This window comes from Fukomys damarensis, unplaced genomic scaffold (genome assembly GCF_012274545.1).
Source record: "Fukomys damarensis isolate Sample0158 unplaced genomic scaffold, DMR_v1.0_HiC HiC_scaffold_8, whole genome shotgun sequence".
Lineage (NCBI taxonomy): Eukaryota > Metazoa > Chordata > Mammalia > Rodentia > Bathyergidae > Fukomys > Fukomys damarensis.
In genome coordinates, this window is record NW_022900920.1 from 31,318,970 (window position 1) to 31,340,482 (window position 21,513).

The 21,513-nt window shown below is 54.3% G+C and overlaps 1 protein-coding gene across 5 annotated transcripts in view; it reads right to left on the reverse strand.

Annotated features, from left to right (window-relative positions):
* Positions 1-21,513, reverse strand: part of Pdcd11 (programmed cell death 11) — a 38,782-nt gene that overhangs the window by 2,742 nt on the left and 14,527 nt on the right. For 4 of the 5 annotated variants that reach the window (XM_010626454.3, XM_010626453.3, XM_010626450.3 and 1 more), the window contains exons 13-33: positions 20,779-21,030; positions 19,999-20,139; positions 19,379-19,573; positions 18,262-18,432; positions 17,241-17,460; positions 15,965-16,114; positions 15,555-15,670; positions 13,855-14,396; positions 12,748-12,810; positions 10,623-10,731; positions 9,029-9,118; positions 8,758-8,860; positions 7,829-8,006; positions 4,417-4,473; positions 3,843-3,965; positions 3,152-3,274; positions 2,518-2,791; positions 2,270-2,374; positions 1,537-1,686; positions 1,098-1,348; positions 260-428 (exon numbers count right to left, since the gene is read on the reverse strand). In XM_010626454.3, the coding sequence (XP_010624756.1) occupies positions 260-428; positions 1,098-1,348; positions 1,537-1,686; positions 2,270-2,374; positions 2,518-2,791; positions 3,152-3,274; positions 3,843-3,965; positions 4,417-4,473; positions 7,829-8,006; positions 8,758-8,860; positions 9,029-9,118; positions 10,623-10,731; positions 12,748-12,810; positions 13,855-14,396; positions 15,555-15,670; positions 15,965-16,114; positions 17,241-17,460; positions 18,262-18,432; positions 19,379-19,573; positions 19,999-20,139; positions 20,779-21,030 (3,582 nt within the window). The remainder of the gene's footprint in view (positions 1-259; positions 429-1,097; positions 1,349-1,536; positions 1,687-2,269; positions 2,375-2,517; positions 2,792-3,151; positions 3,275-3,842; positions 3,966-4,416; positions 4,474-7,828; positions 8,007-8,757; positions 8,861-9,028; positions 9,119-10,622; positions 10,732-12,747; positions 12,811-13,854; positions 14,397-15,554; positions 15,671-15,964; positions 16,115-17,240; positions 17,461-18,261; positions 18,433-19,378; positions 19,574-19,998; positions 20,140-20,778; positions 21,031-21,513) is intronic. The other variant, XM_010626451.3, reaches the window with a different exon arrangement.

Here is a 21,513-nt window from a genome sequence, read left to right on the forward strand (position 1 = left end):
AAAAAAAAAAAAAAAAAAAAAGGTGGGAACCAGGAGAGAAGAAAAGGACCACCCAGGTGTGGGTGTCCCATCTGTGGCCCAAGGCACACAGACCAGGGCCCCTGTCCCTCTAATTCCAAGGTGTGGCTTCCCACTTCCTTTCCCCAAAGTGGAGGCAGAGATGAGGAGATGTGGGCCCAGCGTTCTTTCCTGAGATGGAGGCCCTGGGCCGCCTGGGAGTGTGGGTTTTGGGGGGCTGCCACCAGGCCAAGCCTCCTACCTGGAACTTCTCAGACTTGGCGTAGATGTCGGCCAGGTGGAGAAAGACCTTGAGAGGCTCATTGTACTGCACAGCGCGTTCGAAGACCTTGCTCAGGGACTCAGGAGAGCCATACATGTTTTCCAGGTTCAGCAGTGCCACCCACACATTCAGCTTCTCTTGCTCCTCTCTGAGGAGAGCATAAGACCCATAGCTCAGCCCAGGGGCCACTCCCACCCAGGATTCGGCCACCACTGCCTCCTCCCAGGTCCCCAACCAAGTGCAGGTGCTGAAAAGAGCTCCGGTCACCACCACAGCTCACATAGCACCAGAAACCCAGGCCCCAACCCCTAACTGCCGGGGCCAGGCTCCCCTAGTTTGTCCATGCCTCAGGTCACAACACGACAAGGCCTGGGCAGAGGCAGACTCTTGGGTTGGATCCCCCCCCACAAGCTGAGGGAATGAAACAGGACTGCTCTGTTCTCACAGGCTGGAGACCAACTGGACGTGGCCTGGACAATGGCCGCTTGCTGGGTTTTTACCTAGTATGTGCAGCTGTCTTCCCCACTCTACTTCTGTTCCAAACTGGTATCTTATTTAAGTGTAGACTCTCGTAAATGCCATTCACGGCTATTTCAGTACAGAGGCCCATGAAATATAAATAAGCAGCTCTGTTTCACAGATGCTGCAGCTCTGAGAGAAAGCCTGGCCACCATGGTACCTAGCATAGCTCCCCTAATTGCAGTTTCTGGCCTACAACGAAGGAACACACAGCAGCAGGTTCTCCAGTCAGAACGTGGGGCAATTCACTGTTCCTCGTCTAAAGACCCCACCCCAGAGCAGGGGGAGACAAAGGGACCTGAAGGAGATGGTCTTCAGGGCCCTCTCAGCCACAGCCCGGGCCTTCTCGATCTCCGTGGCCTGCAGGTGGAAGGCCATGTACTGCAGCCACAGGATGGAGCTGTTGGGGGAGCTCAGCACCAGCCGGTCAAAGTCATCTGCGGATGCCGGCTGCCGCCCAGGGTCCCTAAGGTCCTCCTCAATGCGCGACAGCTCTTTCTCTGCCTTCTGTTTCTCCAACTCCCTCTCCTTCTTGCTCTTCCTTTTCTGCTGCAGAGGCAGAAGAGTGAGTGAGTGTCCCTCAGACCAGGGGCGGACTATGGTGGAAGCCGCAGGGAGCCCGCCAGGCAGTCAGGGCTCTACACACTCCAGGGCGGGGCCGTCCCCCAGGACAGGGCGGGGCCCAAGAACCTGGCACCAAGGGGTCCCCGAGAGGACAGAGCCCTAGAAAACAGCACCGTGGCATGGTGTGGCTCCTCATCCTCCTCGCTGTCTGAGCTCTCTCTTCGTGGTGGCAAGGCCGGGGTCAGAGTGTCGAGCCCCACGTCCCAGAGGAAGCCCGAGGAGAGTCGCAGCCGGGGCGCATCTGCGGGTTTGGTCAGTGTCCCCTGTGGGGACAGCACCTGGCTCAGGCTGCTCTCGGGAGGAGCAGGCCCTGCCACCCGAGACCCCGCTCCTCCAGGCCAGGCTGGGCCCCAGTCCACTGGGGAGATTTTCCGGCAGACATAAACACTATCTCTGTAAGTAATTATGTAAGCGACAGATTCCCGACCTAAACATATGACATAACACTACGGTAAGTCTCCAGCTTACGAACCGTTCTGGGAGAATGTAAGTCAGACTCATTTGTAAGTCCAACCAAGTAACCTTACACATCTCTGACACAAATATGCCCATGAGAGTTGGGGACAGAGATGACCACAACTGAGGGTGTGGGGGCCCCTGCATGCCCACCCTCTATGCTTCTGAGCACGAAGCCCTGGGGCTCAGCCTGCTCTGCTGGCCCGATGTCATTCAATGCCACAGATCAGTCTACATGCACATATGCTCCTCCGTGGGCTAAAGCGGCCCATCCTCAGGGAGCCAGCGCTGGCTGCGGGGCCAGCACGGGCCCTGCCTCTGGTCTGTGAGAAGGGAAGAGGGTGGGCCCGAGAGCCCAGCTCTCCGGGAGGATGCCACAACCTCCCTCACCTTGAGCAGCACCTCCGTCTCCTCCTCTCCCTCCCGATAATACACCTCCACGCCGCTGTCATCCTCTGGCGGCCCAGCCTTCTTCTGCCTCTTGTTCACGCTTTCCTGTGTCAGCAGGTGGGAAATGCCTGGAGCCTCCTCTGGCGCCCGCCTGCTCCCCACCCTGGCTCCTCGCGAGCCCACGTCCACACCCTGCACCCGGCAGCTGGGCTGGCCATCTGGCACGCCTGGCCCTGCCACGCACTCACCTGCGCTTCCCCGGAGTCTGGGCGCTCGCGCTTGCCAGACCGCTTGGCCCCAACCTGCTCCTTGCTGGGCAGCTCCCCCTCCTCCAGCCCCTCCTGGTTCTTCTCTGTCCTTTTCTGACTCCTCTTCTTTTCTCCCATTTTGTCCCTCTCCTTGGCCCCTACTTCCTCCTTTTGCTTCTGAAGCAGCAGTTCCGGGGAGACAGACAGCACATCTGGCTGGCCAGTATCACCGGGAAGGAAGGACAATTCGACCAAGTTCTCGCTGGGGTTCAGCCTACAGCAGGCAGAGAGGCAGGCGGGAAGTGAGGGCAGAGAGCCCGAGGGCTTGTGGCACACAGAGGCCTCTTCTCCCCAGCAGCCCTGCCCGGAGTCTGTCCACCTTCGCAGGTCCGACCCACACGTCTGACCACATGTGGAACACAATTCAGGGCACAGCTGCGATGTCCTGCTCCTCGGCCAGTGAGAGAGCCCACATCTGCGGGCGGGGCTCCAAAGGCTGCTCATTGCTGGCGACACAGCCTGGCCGGCTTGCCAAGCCATTTGGCTTCGAGTTTCCCTTGCCATCCCCCAGGGCTCCCAGACAGGGCTGGAGTCTCACCACATGGGGCAGAGGGATGGCAGGAGAAGCACCCACCTCAGGACCCTGGCGGTGAGCAGCCTCCCCTCAGGGAGGTATTTGCTGTAAAGGTCCCTCCTGGGCAGGCCGCACCGGGACACGTGTGAGAACAGGGCCAAACCCTCCACCGAGGGGCCGAGGCTGGGAGGGGACAGACAGAGCAGTCGGTGGTGCTGAGCAGAGCAGAGGCCGGGGCCTCCACAGGGAGCCTGTGTGACGGCGCCACACCCGTCCTGGGTGCCGGGTGAGCAGGACAAAAGCAGGAAGGACTGTCAAGCGTGACAAAGCTGGGGATGCACGCGGCAGGGAGGGCGGACACGGGAAAGGCTGCAGCGTCAGGGCTGGGGGCGTGGCGTGACGGAACAGAGCATTTACAAATCTCCATCAGACTCTAAGCCAGAGAAAACCCAGAAACGCGTTCAGGTCAAGCTGTCTTCTGTGTTCAAAGCGCTACACGAAACAACTCAAAACCTTTCAAAAAGTATTTAAAGACCTGGAATTTTAAAAAGCTACTCGGGGGTGGCGGGATTTAGCTCAGTGGTTCTGGCACCTGCCTTGCAAGCATGAGGACCCTTTGATCTCTGGTACCAGAAATAAATAAATTAATAAATTAAAATAAAATAAAAAGCTAGTGGGATGCCCAAGCTCTGTTTCCTCTGCATTCGCATCAAAGCCGAGTGGGAGAAGCAGCAGACACCCGGCCACTCACCCCAGGAGCACGCCGCTTGGCTCCACGGATCGCACGTAGCCCCGCAAAAGCTGCCCCTCCTTAACGTCACGCATGGAGCTAATCTCTGGGTCTTCCACTTTGCTCTTAGTCTCCGGGTTCGTCCTAAGGGAGTGAAAGGTGAACCTCGCTGCCATGCCCCGCCGTCCCCGGCAGGAACTCTCTCTGCTGGTGAGAAGACCTTGCCAGGGGACACAGTTCTGAGGCAGGGCCTGGCTTCAAGACCCCGCTATGAAGAATCGGAGATGCCAACCAACAGAGGCGTCACTCTGAGCCCAGCCTAAAACTGTCCCTTTCTCCCGCTCAGCAAGTGGGCACAGGCCACGCCCTTCCATGCCACTCACCCCTACCACGGAGCCCTGGGCACCTCCACCACACAGCCACAGACCCAACTCCAGACGCCTGAGCCTCTCCCGGGGAAGCCGGAGCTGCACCGACAGCTCGCCCGGCACCAGGGCAAGAGGCCATACTGGCAGAAGAGAGGTGAGCGTCCAGGCCCTGGTCCCCGGGTCCTGAGCGAGTCCTCTGCTCTGGTGCCCAGAACGCTCACTCCTACCTGGATGATCGCAGTGACAAAGTCAGTACATGGCCCGCAGTGGACAGGACATAGCACCTAGAGAGCAAAGAAGGGGACACTCAGTGGCCTGCATCTCTGCAGAGTCGCATCTTAGGCTGCAGTGAGACACAAGACCTGGGCTATGTCTGCACTCCACTGAAAACAAGTCATGGCAACTCTCTAGGCCTCGGTTTAATAGTCTGCCAAGTAAAATAGCACTGGCTTCTCTTCTCTCCCGGGGCGGCACCCAACCTGACCCTAAGACACAAAAGCCCTCTGGAAGGTGCAAAGCCCCACGGAGTATCCAGATGGTCCCCATATGGAATGGTATAAGATTTTCTGCCTTAAAATAGTAGACAAGTGACACATCCAGTAGGAAACCTACTTGGATTCCGGTCTTTTCCTCACAGAGATATGCTACTAGTAGGGTGCCTGTTCATGGTCTGGGTACCAGCAACGACAGCTCCCAGCCGGCCATGGCCATGAGGGGAAACAACAGAGGTTCTACAGGCACTGCGCTGCGACGTTTCCCACTGACACTGGGCTCACCGGGGTGATGGGCGTTAGCTCATCATAAACTGAGGAGCGTACGCATTGAAGAGGTAAGACGAGATCAGCCCTGCATCAGAACCGTGTGTGCATCTGCGTGTGCGCACATGCACGTGCACGGCTGGGAACTGAACCAGGGCCTTCGGGTAGAGCTAAAACCCCAGCCGTATTTGATTTTACCTTTCAAATGTTGGGAGAGTCTCAATGAGCTGCCCAGGCAGGGTGCACACTTGCAACCCTCCGGCCTCAGCTTCCCACACTGCAGGGATTACAGGTGTGCACCACCACGCCCCGCTCAGATTTAGGTGTTGAGTATCTGATCTCAGAGGGAAGCAGACCAACCGTGGGGGACCATAACCAAGGGATGAGCTACTGAAGAGGCAGAGCAGCAGTAAGGTTCAGTGAGGCCCGTGCAGGGGCTGTGAAGAGGGAGGCAGGGTCCGTCTCACCTACACTGGCAGTGTACAGCTCTAGGCAGTGGTGAGGAACCAAGGCACGAGTGCCACAGCAGGCCGCTTGAATCACTGAAAGCTCTAAAAGGTTCGCCATCACTGCCCTAAGCCATAATTTTTACAACTTTTTAAATTTTATTTATCTTTTCATTGTGGTCCTGAGGATTGAACCTCTAACCTTCACACTTGGGTAATCCCCAGCCCCTTCTCACTTTTTTATTTTAAGACAGGGTCTCACCAAGTCACGACTGGGCTGGAACTTGCAGTCCTGCTGCCTCGGGCTCCCAGAATACCGGGATTCCAGGCGGGCATCACCACACCAGCTGGTTCATATTTTTCAAGAGTGGAATCTTAGCTGGGCGTGGTGGCGCACACCAGTCATCGGGCACCTGGGAGCCTGAGCAGGATAATAGCTATGGTTTTGAGGTCACAGAGAGTTCAAGACCAGTCTGACTACACAGACTCTGTCTCAAAACAAACAAACAAACAAACAAACACACACACAAATGAGGGAGGGGGGGAGGGAGCGTGCGAGCAAGCAAGCATGGACTCATAGAGGAAGAAAGCATCTCGCAGCAATTCAGCGCCAACCTCTCCCACGATGCCTCTTCCTTTCACAACAGGCGCCAGAGCTGCCGAGTGGGAAAGGCCCCCAGGGACCGTCTACCTTCAGCATGTAATTTATGACCCACATCTGACAGATGAAGGAAACTGCAATTTTACTCTACTCACAGGTCTGCTGTCATTGAAGTATTTAAAATGAGTATGCTGCTCAAAACCACACCCTCATTTTGAGAGCCTCGAGAGACAAAGCAGATCCACTCTGGATGCCTCTGGACTCGCTCTGCTCTCCCGTGCCCGGGAGTTCTGCGCTGGCTCCTTCTGATACCTGCTTGGCAGTCGAGGCCACACTGGGGACTGGGCCAGTGGAGACGGAGGACAGCGCTCTACACCAGAGCAGTTCATTCGGGGCAGGAGATGGCCTCAGAACTCTGCCTGAGGAAGGTTCGTCTGTAGGCACCTGAGGCAGATTATGACCTGTTCCAGACCACCCACCCCAGAGGTCATCTCCTTTCACAGAACACATCTACTCGGGCATGTTTAGAACTAGAAACACCAACATTTCAAGTAAAAAGGAGCAAATGACTTGCAAAAGCAGAGCACAAACCAAAGGTAAACAGCCAAACAACATAATGACCAAAGAGGAGATAAAAATTAAAACGAGAGTTCTGCCTAACCAATAGCAACGGTAAACGCTGAGGATGTGCAGTGCTGGAAGGGAGGCGAGAAGCAGCCATAGAGCACACACCGCACACGATCCCGACAGGACAGAGGGCATGGCCCGTCACAGCAGCGGGGCCTCAATGTTACACTAGGAACTTACTCCTGCGACAACCCAGCACCAGTGTCCCAAACGTGTGCCAAGACATGCACCGCAACTTTACTGCCTCACACAGAACCAGTCATGTCGGTTCTGATGACAAGTAGTGAAGCTGCGCTCGGGGCACACGTTGTGGTCCCCGCCTCACAGGAGGCTCAGGCAGCAGCAGCATCTGAAGCTCGAGGCCAGGACAGGCAACTCAGAAGTACAGTCCCCGGCTCCCGACAGTGGCCTCCTACGCAGAGCTGGGGGGCTCCCGGAACTGCCTAGCTTCAGCACGTCATTTATGACCCCCATCTGACAGGTGAAGGAAACTGCAATTTAATGCTACTCACAGGATCTTTTGTCTCAACATACAAAAATAAAAGCAGCTAGAGATGTAGCTCAGTGGGTGGTCATCCATGGTCTCAATCCTCAGCACCATTAAAAAATACTACGCAAACATTAAAAATAAAGTAAAAGAACAAGGCAGATTCAGATACTTTAGCATGGAAGAGAAGTCCATGATAGACTACTAAGAAAAATGCAAATTGCAAATCAAAATATAAAATGAAACCCTAATACTATATAAGGAAAACTGAATTACCTACATGTGCAAGTCTGGAAAGATCAGGCACCAAAGCTTGTATCGGCAAAAAGTGGTGAAGAAAGAGAGAAGTGACAGAAATTTTCATTTTCTGTTTTATATTCTTGATTTTTCCAGTATAAAATCACATATAAGCCAAGCAAGGTGCACACCCATAACTATACACCATCCTGGGAGGCTGAGGCAGGAGGAACAAAAGTGGAAGCCCAGTTGGGGTAACCTAACAACTTAGCGAGACTCTGTCTCAAAATGAAAAAAATAAATAAAAAGGGCTGGAGATACAGCTCAGCGGTGCAGCATTTGCCAAGTAAGGTCCAGCGTTCTTTCCCCAGTACCACAAAACAAACAAACATAAACATATATTACTTCTAAAATTTAGGAAAAAAATGACCAATTCCACAGATAAGCAAACGAGAGAAAAGAAAGGGAGAGCATGCGGCTCACCTGACAACCTTCTGGGGGATGAAGTCCTCCAGGGGTCTCTCAGAGTAGGAGTCACTCACATGGAATATGCTGACCGTCCCCGTCCTCCCAAAGGGGAAGGCCACTGTCAACCCCTTACCGGGTGTCACTTTCACTACCCGGCCCATGGCCACCTCTCCCTTTTCAAGCTTGTGTGGACCTGGTGGGAGAAGGAGCCTGATTCAGGGAGGAGGAAATGACGAGAAAGCAGGGGAAGCTGGGGTGGTGATGCACCCCTGTAGTCCCAGCACTGAAGGGAGCTGAGCCAGGAGGGCCTCGAGTTCAAGTCTGCACAACTCAGAGACACTGCCCCTGCACCAAGCTGAGGGGTGGTGCACACCTGTAATCCCTCACTGGGGTGGGGGCTGAGACAGGACAATTTCAAGTTCAAGGGCAGCCCAGCTTGGGCAACTTGTTGACTTGGCAAGGCCTTGTCTCAGAATTAATAAAGGATTAGGGACGTATCCCGTGCAAAGGCCCTAGGTTCAATCCCCAGTCTTTTTCACACACACATGGGGTGGGGGTTCCACGGTAGAGGAGCACCACTGGGCTTAATCTCCAGTAGATGAAAAGCAAGCAGCCAGAACGTGGCCTGGCAGACTAGGGCAGTGGAGACAGCTCCACTGGGTTACAGCAGTGACCACAGCACCCAGCTTACCACGCCATGCAGCTCAGAATGCCGGGCTACATGAACAGCCCTTCCGGAGGGACTTGGGAGAAGCTAACTGTCAGTAACGACGACCCAGTGACAATGTAAGAAAAGCCACGGACCAAAGCCCCCAAACAAACCGCTTCCAGGACAGGCCACACTCTGCCCTCTGGACCCCAGTACTGCAGGTGTCTTTCAGCCTGGCAGCAACGGAAGGCCCTCCCTTCACCCCCTCCTGACCAGGTACCACCTCGGCCTGCACCTATGAGTGAGAGACACAAGAAAGCCTTGGAGGAATCTGGGCCAACCACAGTGGCCCTCAAGGCCTGGCCAATCTGGAACTTCTTATCCGGATGTTTCAGAACCTAGAAGGATAAAAAAAATTCCTCTGATGCTTCAAGGAGGCCCCATCTTCCATCCATCCAAATCCATGACATTTAAGTCTCCCAAGCCCACCAAGTAAGTGCAGACTCCCCGGGCCTAGTCCAACTCGGGGGGCTGGGGTCTCCTCCTGGGGCCCCGCGCAAACTGACCTTGAAGCTGAGAGATGTGAGCAACAAGGGAATTCTCCCTCGGATGTCTGGTGTGACGTCCACTTCCAGCCATTTCTTAACCACATTGTACTAGGGGGAAAACAGGAGTGATGGGATAGGGAATCAGCTCTCCTAAAACCACAGGACTAGCCAGGAGTGGTGTCCCACACCTGTAATCCCAGCACTTGGAGGGTGAGGCAGGAGGATCACTGTGAGTTCGAGACCAGCCTGGGCTACATAGTGAGTTCCAGGTCAGTCTCAACTACATAGTGAGAGCCTGTCTCAAAAAGCAAAACAAAACAAAAAACAAACCACAGGACTGAGAAGGCCCTGAGTACACACAAGGGACAGGAATTGTGCCACAGCCCTGGCCTCGCGCCCAGCATCACCTGAGTAGCGGCTAGCAGGGTAGGACACAATTCCCTCTTGGGACTCCACACAGGTGAGGACTTAGGAGCTGTTCCCATGGGACCAACCCATCCCACCAACCTCTTTCCAATACTGGTGTGCCCACCACTTCCAGGGCCAACGTTTTATTTCTAGATCTTTTTTTTTTTTTTTTTTTTGGTAGTGCTGGGGATGGAACCCAGGGCTTCCTGCATGCTACAAGTACTCTACCACCAAGCTACAACTTCGGATCTTTTTCAAAAGTTGAAATGTGAGATTAAGGTCTTGCTAAGTCGACCAGGCTGGGCTTGAGTTTACAATTCTCCAGCCTTACCCTCCCGAGTAGTTGTGGTTACAGGTACGTGCTCAATTCAGCCCTTGATTATTCACTACTTCCAGTGTCCTGCCCTCATCCCAGACCCCAATTTTCAAGTCAGTACAACGAAACACTTCCCGAAGCCACTATGCATACAGCACCATTGTGATGAAAAGCCAGGCCGCACCTTCCAGTCTAAACATTACACCCAGTGAGTGTGTGGCTTGCCCCATAAGCACAGCTCCGTCAGGCCAAGGGGCCTGTGCCAAGCCCTGGAGAGGCCGGGCAACAGGAACTGGGTACTCCGGCATGAGGAGGACAGGAGGCTGTCAGGGACTGGCACACAGGGCAGGAGAAACCGGACAGGCTATGCCGAGGCGTCCAGGCCTTAGGCAACAGGTAACCACAGGGGTGGAGCACCAGGGACCTGTTCCTAGATGCATGCAGGAAGGCAAGGCAAAGGTGACATCCCTGGAGGCCAAGGCGGTCCAGCCTCCTGTGTGACACTCCCATACAGCCACATGCTCTCCTCCTGTGCAGTGTTCAGCCCGGGCCAGAACACACAGGCCCGCACCGATTACACGCTGCTCTGCAACCGTCAGAGTGTATGAACAGCAAAACTCTAAATCAGCCCCGCACTTTACAACTCACCTATGAACATCCTCTCCATTCGTACAATTAACCTTCGAACACATCCAGTTGTGAGCTGCCTGCTAACTATCGCGCGAGCCCTAATTTAGTTTCCCATCACATCAGAAATTTTCTAGTACAGGCCACGTGGCACCTCCAACAAGCTCAGAGTGGCAGTGCCACAGAATCAAATGCCCAGCACTAAAGGCCTTGGTCACGGCTTCACCCCTGTTCTTCTCAAAGGACCAGGGTGCCACCCACCTTCTTTAAGAAGCAAGTCACAGTCTGACCAGTCTGGTACTGCTGAATCTTCTCCACGGGGCTGGCCGAGTGGGTGTTCAACACGGTGTAACCATCCTTCTGCAGCTCACTGTCCAGAGAGGCAACCAAAGGACAGCAATGTCTGAACAAGGCTTCTCTTCTGAAAACATCGCCCCCAAGTGGCCACGCCAGGCTGTACAGGATCCCCACTCCACAACCCTGGCCACTTAACCTCCTCCACACCACTCACCCAGGTGTGAGCTCGCTGTAAAGAGGTAGCTCACGATAATCTTTACAAGCTTTAAGAAATAAAATAGTCTTGCTTCTTCCATAACACTTTAGCAGTTGCTTCAGTTTACAAAACTGCTTCCAGAAATAATTTCTCACCTGACCTGCATAGAATCAGAGGTGTGAACTATGCAGAGTAAGTATTAAACCCACTGAAAAACCAGAGCTCTGATCCCCTACCAGGTGCCATCATCATTTTCTTCATACTCTTTCTCTTTTCCAAAAAGCAACAGGGGTATGTAATCTGAAAATTACAGTCCAAAAATCACCTACCCAACATGACAGAATGCTACTCTTGTTTAATTTCCAAACCAAGACAAAACTTGTCAATAAAATGGTAAAGAAAGTAAAACATGGCTGAGTGCGGTGGGACACGTCTCAACTGCAGCACTCTGGTAGGCTGAGTCAGGAGGATTCTAAATTCAAGCTCACACTGCACAAACTGATGATATCAATTCAAAATAAGAAATAAAAGCCGGGCGTGGTGGCACATGAATGTAATCCCAGAACTTGGGAGGCTGAGGCAGGAGGATCACTTTGAGTTCGAGACTAGCCTGGGCTACACAGTGAGTTCCAGGTCAGTCTCAACTACACAGTGAGACCCTGTCTCAAAAAACAAAAACAAAAATAAAGAAATAAAAAGAGCTGGGGATATAGCTGTGGGCACAGGCCCTGGGTTCAAGTCCCAGGACCAAAAAAAAAAAAAGAGACACTTAGTGAGTTCCAGGTCAGTCTCAACTACACAGTGAGACCCTGTCTCAAAAAACAAAAACAAAAATAAAGAAATAAAAAGAGCTGGGGATATAGCTGTGGGCAAAGGCCCTGGGTTCAAGTCCCAGGACCAAAAAAAAAAAAAAAGAGACACTGACCAGATCTTATCCTTTGGAAGTTATATCCTCCCTAGGTGCACTGCACAGCCCGGGTAGGCCCCAGGGCGAACCCTGCAAGCTTTCCTCATGGCCCATGTACGCGGCTTCTGTCATTAATGCCCAACCAATTCCAAGATGCTGAGTTCTTGTATTCTATTTTGAGACAGGGTGTCATTAAGATTCATAGGATGGCCTCAAAATTGAGATCTTCCTGCCTCAGCCTCCTAAACTGTTAGATGACAGGCATGTGAGAGCACGCTCAGCCTTCTATCATGGAGGAAGCAGGAGCAGACAGGCACCCAGATCAAAATGCTTAGGAGCTCCTGAGAAAAGAACCCGTCAATGAGACACACCACAACTTGGAACTTCTGCCTCTCATGGAGAATCCACCAGAATAGACCTAGCTTCAAAAGACAGAATTCTCGGCTCTGTGCTTATTTAGGGAATTACTCAGAAGTAGCAAACTGGGTCTGGGGCAGAAATGTCTCCTTGTGTTAAGTGCTGAACTACGAGCCATAACTAGGAGCAGTCTTCCAGCCGACAGACAGCTCTTACATTGGTGTTCAGGGGACCCTCCCCGTTAGCCCTGGGGGAGCCTGAGCAACTGTGCAGTCAGCACCATGGGTGGCGCTAAGAGGTGGAGTGGGGCCCCATTTCAACCCTAGTACTGGAAACACAAAAGCAAAACCAATAACCAAAGAATGCAGCCCAAATACACATTTTTTCCTGTGGACCACTGCCTGGGACAAGAAGCTGGGCCGGCATTCAGCTCATGCAGGGGCTGATGCTCTGGGAACCAGGAATTCATGAAGTAGGGGACTCAGTTTGGCTAAGATCACTTTTTCTCCCTTCTGGGGAAATAAGGTAACTTGGACAGAGAGGCAGAAGCAGACCTCACCCTGGCAGAACCCAGACGAAAACTCGGGGTTTCCGACTCCAAAGCCCACTGCTCTGGCCGTGGCCCTCACCTTGGCCGGACACTCAGCTCCGGGACGGTTCGAATAAATCTGGGGTGACTCACAGGGAGGAACCTGGAGAAACAAACAGTCAAATCGCTCAATACAGTGGGCTGGAGATTGGGACTCCGCTCGGTCCGAACACCACCTCCTACACCAGATGAGTGCGGCTCTCATCCTGCATAGGAATGCAGACGTGGCCCATCTGGCCTTCAGGGCCATCACCAGACCCTGAAGAGACTCCCCCTCACATGCCATAGCCTCCTTGGTCACAGAAACTAGGAAACAGGACTAAGAAACAAGAAATGACCTGGGGAAGATTCCACAACTAGTGCCTGAAATTAATACGCAAACTATTGGTCCGACATTGAACTTTGTTTTTGCTTTTTCTGTTGCACCAAGGATTTCTGCGATAGTAACACATGGCGTAACAGATGTGAAGTGAATGTCTGGGGTGTGCCATGGAGGACAGTCTGTGACAGTCTCTGGCAGATGGGGAGCAACAGCTGTGAGCGGGAAAGCACCCAGGCACCTAACACGCATGCTCCCTTTCAGTCTTCCCGTCAGCTGCACGACAGTCACTGTGTTACTCTCATTTTACAAGGTCAGAAAATAAACCTCCGAGCTGGGCATGGTGGCGCACGCCTGTGATCCCAGCACTTGGGAGGCTGAGGCAGGAGGATCGCTGAGTTCAAGGCCAGCCTGGGCTACATAGTGAGACCCTATCTCAAAAAATAGAGGGGTAGGGGGACAGACAGAGACAGAGAGAAACAGAAACAAAGAGAAAGAGAGAACACAAAATTCAGAGAATAAAAATGCTACAAGTGTGCTGGGGATGTGGCTTAGCGGCACAGTGCCTGCCTGGCAAGTGTGAGGCCCGGGGTTTGATTCCTGGCATCAAAAAAAGAGAAGAAAGGTATAAGCACACAAGCACAGTCAATGTGGAATTCCACGTCTGCCCTCGAGCACCACACTGGTTTTACAGTGTCACGCTAACAGGCTCTCGAGTGCCTTTTGCTAACTCCGAGAGAACCTGACTCACACGTAACTTCTGGAACCACCAGGCACTACTTCTCCATGTTCTAACCACCCCCCGCCAGCCGGCCTGAGCCTCCGTACGCAAAGGTCTTCACATCTCGCCCGCCGATTACTCGCGCAGTCACGGTCTTCCCGACCCTCAGCGTCGCAGTGGGAGTGGCACCCTCAGGAACGTCATCCAGGATGTGGGAGGCGTGGACACAACCGATCACACCATCTCCCAAGGTCACAACCACACGGGTGGGCTTGACAGACTTCACCGTCCCAGTGACCACGTCCCCGATGGCCAGGGCGTGCTTCTTTCTGGGGCCTACAGCCAGAGCGGGGTCTCCCTCCTCATCCTCATCCGCTGTCTCAGAGCTCTTCCGGGGCTGCCTCAGGACCCTCCTGGCAGCCGGGCCCTCGACGGCCAAAAGAAGACCAGTCACTCCCGGCTCCGTGGTCTTGAGGACCAGGCAGACACCCTGTCCCACCTGCAACTTCTCCGAGTCAAAGCGGAAGGTGTCGTTGAGGTGCGAGGCCAGGGAGAAGGCCACCAGATGGCCAGTCTCCATCAGGGAGGCCACGGCGAAGCACGGCTCCAAGTGCTGCACAGTGGCCTGGTGTGTGCTGCCTTTCTTCAGCTGCAAGACGAGAAATGACTTACTCATTTCTGCCCAGGGCTCACTCAGCAGTGTGTGCTGCTGGCCCCAGGTCCCTCCAGACCAGCTTTCCTCCCCGCCCATCAGTCTCCTCAGCTCAGTTTCTGTCACGAACTCAGACTCCTAGGCCCTATCCTAGAATGCCCGAGTTTTAAGTTATCTGGGTGATTCGGGTAACGGCTCTCTCATGCTAAGACACTGCGGGTCCTGACTCCTCAGCCCTGCAGCTCCCCTCCCCGAGTAGTCACCCCTTTTCCACTGCAGATCTCCAATGTCCCCACGATTCTCCTTTCTGGAGGTGGGACCTGGTCAGCGGGTATCCACACCCCCGTTTTCCCCTTTTCTCTCTCCCTCCCTCCCTCCCTTCCTCGCTGTCATGGGTTGGGGACCTTTTCCCCCACCAGGCCCCTCTCCCATCCGGTTCCTGCCTGAAGCCAGCTGACCATGGACTGAACTGTGAGCCACAGTAAACCTCTGCTCCTGTAAGGTGTGGAGCTCCTTACCAGTCATTACTGAGATCACTGTGAGCACCCAGCTAACTTCCTCAAAACCCAAGCTGTGGATACACCCGAGTTCCACTGAGTAACAAAATGCTCTAGTGTCCTGCTAGAAAACTGAGGGAAGAGTCAGTGTCGTCCCTCCTCCAGTTTTAAAACTGCAGGCAAGTCTGAACAGGTGTGGTGGTGCACTCCAGTAATCTCAGCACTTGGGAGGCTGAGACAGGAGGATTGTCTCAAGTTTGAGGTCAGTCTGGGCTACATAGTGAGTTCAAGGCCAGCCCGAACTGCTAAGCAAGACCCTGATTGCCCCCTCTGCCCCATACTGCAAGCAACTCAAGGTGAAGGACTAAATCTAGATAACTCTTTGTAGCATACTCCATACTGCATGGCACTGCAGTGAATGCAAATACAGGTCATATCTACACGGGCACATCCAGGCTGAACACTCACACTTGTGGGCTCAGTTATGTCACTGGCTGGGTGCTAAAGAGGGCGTCTCTACGGAGTCACCTGAACCACGCCAGGCCAAGAGGTGGAAGTGGGAAATGTCACACACAGATCCAGGCCACCCTGCGCCAGGCTGCTGGGTGGGAACCTGAGCTGCAGGTGAGACGTGAAGCCCTGTCCCAAGTAAGCTCACCTTTTGAGCTTTTCTATTCACCAGCTCCTTGCGAAGGGACACATGGACCTCCAATCCCAACATGTCGACGTTGAGGATGACGGCCTTCTTCTTCTGCCCAGATTCTACCTCCTGCCCTGTGGTGCGGAACCAAAGGGCAGGACCATTGTTGAGGAACAGGGTGAAGCCAGGACAGCACTTTGCCTAGGCGCCAGAGACCCCAAAACACGAACTCCGGCCAGAGCTGGGGAAACCAAGGCGCAGGTGGGACCTAATTTACACGATCTGACGCATACATAAACTGTCTGTCACCCGGGATTCACACCTAACCTGTTAGCAGCCGTCACGCACCACAGCACACCCAGCTCGGCCCTGCACCTGCACGTCCCATGTTCCCAGACCGAGCTGCGGGCCAGGATGGAAGCACCCACCTGCTCGATGATATCTGCTGGCTCTCAGGACCAGGTCCGGCACCGGACCCCCGCAGAACACCACACAGCCATCTTCCGACACCTCCTGCACCACCAGGTCCAGGACCATTCCCGGGGTCATCTCGGCCAGGGTCTGGACCAGCACAGAGTCTGCCGAAGACCCGAGGGAGCACCAGGTAAGGCCAGGCAGCACACTTGCTGTCCTCTGCCTGGGGAACGTGCTGTCACCACAGAAGGCAGTGGAAGACTCACATCACTGATGAGGAAAAATGACTTACTACAGAAATGTCTGCTATCCTTGAAAGCTGTGAGACAGGGTCTCACTGTGTAGCCCAGGCTGGCCTCTGACTCGCAATCCTCCTGCCTCAGCCATCACCACAGGCAGAAAGAGCTGTGCCCCTTGCTAATCTTGCCTGGTCCTAATCATGATGAAAGTTAACAAGGCGCGGGAATACGAGTGTTCCTTTGGTTTCTAGATCCTCTTTCTCCTCTCTCAGGCCTTGTATTCACCATGCCACTAGGGTCCCAGCAGTCCCACAGAACAGTTCTGAGTCTACCAGCAACAGGCTATGTCCCTTCCACACACGTAAGTACTTTATCACCCACTAGGTACTCGCCGAAGAACGCAATGAAAAGTGAAGAGGTGAGTGAATCCAACACACACACACAAACCTAAGGCTACAGAAAGCACTACAGGAAATGCTGGTTCCGGGCGGGCAGGTGGGACAAAGGGGACCTGAGGTGTCTACGGTGACTTTTATCTTTGGGTCGCACACAGGAGTGTTCATCTGATGAGCAATCGCCGGGCTGCCACTTTTGATTCATTTATGTAGGTCACACTACACTAAAAAGTAAGTCTGTGATGCTACGTGTGGTGGTGCTCAGCGGTAATCCCTGCACCCGGGGAGGCTAAGGCAGGAGTTTGATCCCAGCTTGGAAAAGTTAGACTCATCTCAAAATTAAAAAACAAAAAGGGTCAGGGATGTAGCTCAATGCAAAGGCCCTGGGTTCAACTCCCAGTACAATATACAAAAAAAATTGCCAAACCAGGTGTGATAGTGGGCACCTGTCGTCCCAGCTCCTGGGGAGGCTGAGGCAGGAGGATCACCTGAGCCAGGAATCCAGGGCCAACTTGGGCAACAAAGTAAGACTCCACACAAACACACAAAAAAAATGTTGCTTTTTTTTAAGTTAATGAAAGCCCAACAACTCATCCTCACAGTGGGAATGGCTACAACACAGGCAGCCCTGCCTGCCTCACTGCCCTTGCCCCTACCTCGGCCACTCATGAGGCTGCGCACGCCCTGCAGCTCCTCCAGACACTGGCTCAGGAGCAGCAGGCTGGTGCTCTCGGGGCCTCCCAGCCTGCAGTCGGACAGCCGCAGCGACAGCAGCATCCGCTGCTTCTCCTCGTCCACGTTGGTCACCTGTGCCACCACCGTCTGCCCCTCAACAAAGTGGTCACTCGGGTTCGTCACAAACTTGTCACTCATGATCTGAAGAGGGGTAGAAAAGGGGACAGGGAAGGCAGTGCATCAAGATAACCCACTTACTGTGCCCAGAAACAGGGCACAGGGGAAGGGACAAAAGCGATCCAGGAAGCTCCCCTGGGCCAATCTCTCTGAGCACAGATCTAGTCCCCTGCCAAAAAAATGCAGGTGCTGTCCCGGCTGCCCAGCCCAGACTTCTGCACCCTCAGGAAGAAGGCTCAGCCAGCCAGCAAGACAGAAGCACCACATCGTCCATCTCTCGAAGCCCAGGGGCGACCCTCTGCCCTCTCTGTGCGTGTCACTCCCACTTAATGTTCCAGACAGATGTAGTAAGATTTTCCCCGGGGAAACACAGGGAGCCAGCCCGACAGAGGGCAGCAGCGGTTGGGTTAGGAGCGGTATGCGGCAGGAGTCAGCTCTGTGGCATGGGCTCGGCTGACTCGGTGAGAGGGGTGCCAACTATGGGACTGCCAGGGTCTCTTTTCATCTGAAACGTTCACAGCTCAAAGACATGGCAGAGGGAATACCAACTTCAAGGACATTCTGGTGCCTTGAAAACCCCAAGAGCCAAAACCTAAACTGGGCTGCTCAGGAAAGCCCATGTCCAAGCCTGGACACACTGGGTATAACACAGCTTGGCCTTCTGCACCTGGGAAACTACCTGTCCGCCTCTCTCAACGCTGCTGTGTGAGGAAGAGCACGGCCTTCACAGCAGGCAAACCGAACCTTCACAGCATCGCACACCCTGCTCCTTCCACCCCTCAGGTTCTAGGAGGCTGACAGGTCCTCTGCACAGAGTGGACTTACTGCTTTGGGGGCCAGCCCGCTCAGACCAGAGGGGAACTGGATGAACACGCCATAGTCCTTGATGCTCTTTACAAAGCCAATAAGCAGCATTCCCGGCTGGATTTCTGAGAAGCTCTTTGGATCCTGGCCACCTTCTACCGAGGAGACCAAAGCTGGCTTCCTGCAGAGTAGCTAATGGCACTTCATCAAGGAACTTTCTGGAAATGTCCAACTCCTGACCTCCCACCCTCTGCTCCTACACCGAGTCTGTGTGCGGCCAGCACCACCATCATCCAGGGCTCGTGAGAAACCAAATTCTCCAGACCAACGGAGCTGGCCTGCTGAGCTAGCACCTCTGGGGGGCCTAGCCAGTCATCTCAGCGAGACCCTGGGGCTCCTGACTCGCTACCACCTGGCAGCCACCGTGTGGCGCTTCTGACCGATGCAGCCCTGTCACTATGGGGCTGACCACTGCACAATCCTCCAGCCCACACGACACCAGTGAGCCCGAGTTTACCTCCTCAGCCACGGTGCGGAGATTATTTTACATTCCAGCATCTTCCTTCAAGGCAGCCACATAAATACCAAAGGGAGTATTTTGGGTCCCACATCCCCAAGGGGCAGTGGGGTAGGGAGAAAAAGCACAGAGGTCCCACCAGCCAGTCTTCTAAATAAAAAGAGCGGAGGGCCGGAGGGCCGGAGGGCCAGGGATTTAGCTCAGTGGCACCGTGCCTGTCTTGGAAGTGCAAGGTCCTGAGTTAGAGCCCCAGTACTGCCCCCCAAAAAAGGGAAGGACAGCAGCTACCTTATGAACTGTCCCAGCCCCGGGGTGCACACCAAATGCTTCCAGCCAGACACAGCCCTGGACGTCCCCACTGGGTGCCACCCTGGCTCCTCGCCAGCACTCTTCCAGGTTCCCCAACCTGACCACCACCCTCTGCTGCAGCATCCCTTCAGGCCTGCTCTCCCTTTCCACCCAGGCTTGCTCAATGGCTGGTCTTGTGGAGGAATTTCTCAGGCCGGACAGTTAATTTTTTCCCATGCTGTTTCCAATTGAAAGCGGAGTCTGACACAGAATTTCCCACCCACGGCCCCTGGCCTCCTACTCTCCTGCCCCACGGATGCCAGTCAAGGATACGAGCTGTCTCTCACTCTGGCTCAGACACAGCACACGGTGAAGTACGTCACCTGCCTGGAGCCAGTGGTGCAACAGTGGGCCGTTGGCAACGTGGTCTGACAGGTGAGGGGTGGGGAGGAAAGCAGGGATGTTGTGGGGCAGCACAGTCACCTGCAGCCCATCTTTGGTCTTTTCTAAAACCTTCACATCCACCAACTGCTCAGGAAACAAAAAGACAAATGCTTGTTCGGGCACAGGCAGCAATCCAGTCTGCATCAGAGAGAACGCAGAGGCACCAAGGTCCTCGAGAGGCCACCAGCAGAGAGCAGCTTCCCCCAGCGCCCAACAAGCCTCACCAGGACTCTCTGTGGGTTCCTGGCAGCGCCTCACTAGGTCCCAGAGGAAAGGGAACGCGGGCTGGCCAAGCAGCCGGAGAAGGCAGCAGCACAGTGCTGAAAAGCCACCCTGTATCGGGACGCTCCCTTCAGAACAGCTTCCGTGTGCTCTGACACACAGCAGAGAATAGACTCCAGGTCCTCTCAGGAGCCCCTCTGTCCTGTTTCCCCCTCCACAGGCCCCGGACTCCACTCTGCATGTCAGTGGTGCCCTGCTCTGTCACTGTGAGGTAGGGTGACTTGTACCTGCCCGACACCAACATCTTTTTCTTTCTTCCGACCGTGTCCCACACTCTCACTCTTTGGCTCTGGATCACTCAACAGCTTGAAAGATAAGAGCATCCTTTCTTTGGCCGGCTCACAGTTCACAACAGCAACCTTCACCACCTGGAGAGAAACCACACCATCTGGGCTGCCCCGGCCAGCAGCAGCCCCACAGGCCCTGGACCTGCTGCCTCCACCAGCACCTCAGGGCCCCGAAAGATCTCCTCGGGAGATCAAGAGACAATCAGGGTGAGCAGATCAGGAGACAATGGAAGAGGTGCAAACACCACACAGAACCCCGCAAGTCAGTCTTCTGATAAAAGGAAGATGTGAGTAATTTTTCTGGTGTAACCCCAAGTTTTAAAGCATTAGTTTTGCGGGGGAAGGAGGAGAAGGGGGAGGAAAAAGTACTGGTGTGCTACCTACATGCACCAACTCCCCATGTGAATGCATCAGTGTGTACTGCAAACATGCAAATTCGTTTGTTTCAGGCATGAAAATCCCAGCACCAACAACAGTGGTCGGGTCAATTTCGGATGCGAGGCACAGAGCTCCACTGGAGGTGACGATGACTTCTCAGGCTGTGTGCCTAGGTCCGTGAGCTTGCCGGAAAGGGCTTCCCCGTTCTTCCTGCTGTCTTAACTTACCTGGTCAGGCCCAGTGCATTAACGGGCAGCAGGCACACCTGTGCTCTATCCTCATCCCTGTAAGGAGGCAGCCCCCGTTACCCCCACAGGCCCGTGCAGTCCAGGGAAAGGTTACCTGGCCGGTGTAGAAGACCTTCTCCGGGTCAGGGACATACTGGGCACTAAGCTCATGCTTGGGCACCAGTCCCTGCACGTCGTTGTAGAACCTCACGATGCAGCCGTAGTCCCTGGCCCTGTGGATGACGCCATGCGTCTGCAGACCAGGCTTGGCATCTTCGTAGCAGGCAATGATAGGTAGTTTGGATATGACCAGGGTTTTCTTCAGTGTCATGATCAGCCTCTTAGCTTCAGGATCACAAAGTAAAACCTAAGGGAAGGACAGCGGCCATCAACAAGCTACCTGTCACCAAAAGAGCCCCTGAGCGGTGAGCCCAAAGACCATGGGTCGCCCCACGAGCCTCTACATCTCCTACTAACCTCAGCTGCAGACCTTCCTTGCTTCCCGGAGGACAACCATCTAAGAGTCTCAGCTGTGAGTATGTCCTCTCTAACTGCCGCCCTGACAGCACCCCACCCTGGCTCCGGCGCTTTCCGCACAGTGCACAGGATGGCAGGACCAGCTGACCAGCTCGGTGTACTGCTAGTATAAACCAAGACTGAGTGACCCAGTCACCTTCACCCCTCACACCATCTCCTGGAGGGCCTCACTGTACATGAATATGTACCGAGCCGGGCGTGGTGGTGCACACCTGTAATCCCAGCACTCAGGAGGCTGAGGCGGGAGGATCTTAGTGAGGCTGAGGCTAGCCTGAGCTACATAGTGAGACCCTGTCTCAAAATAATAAAATTA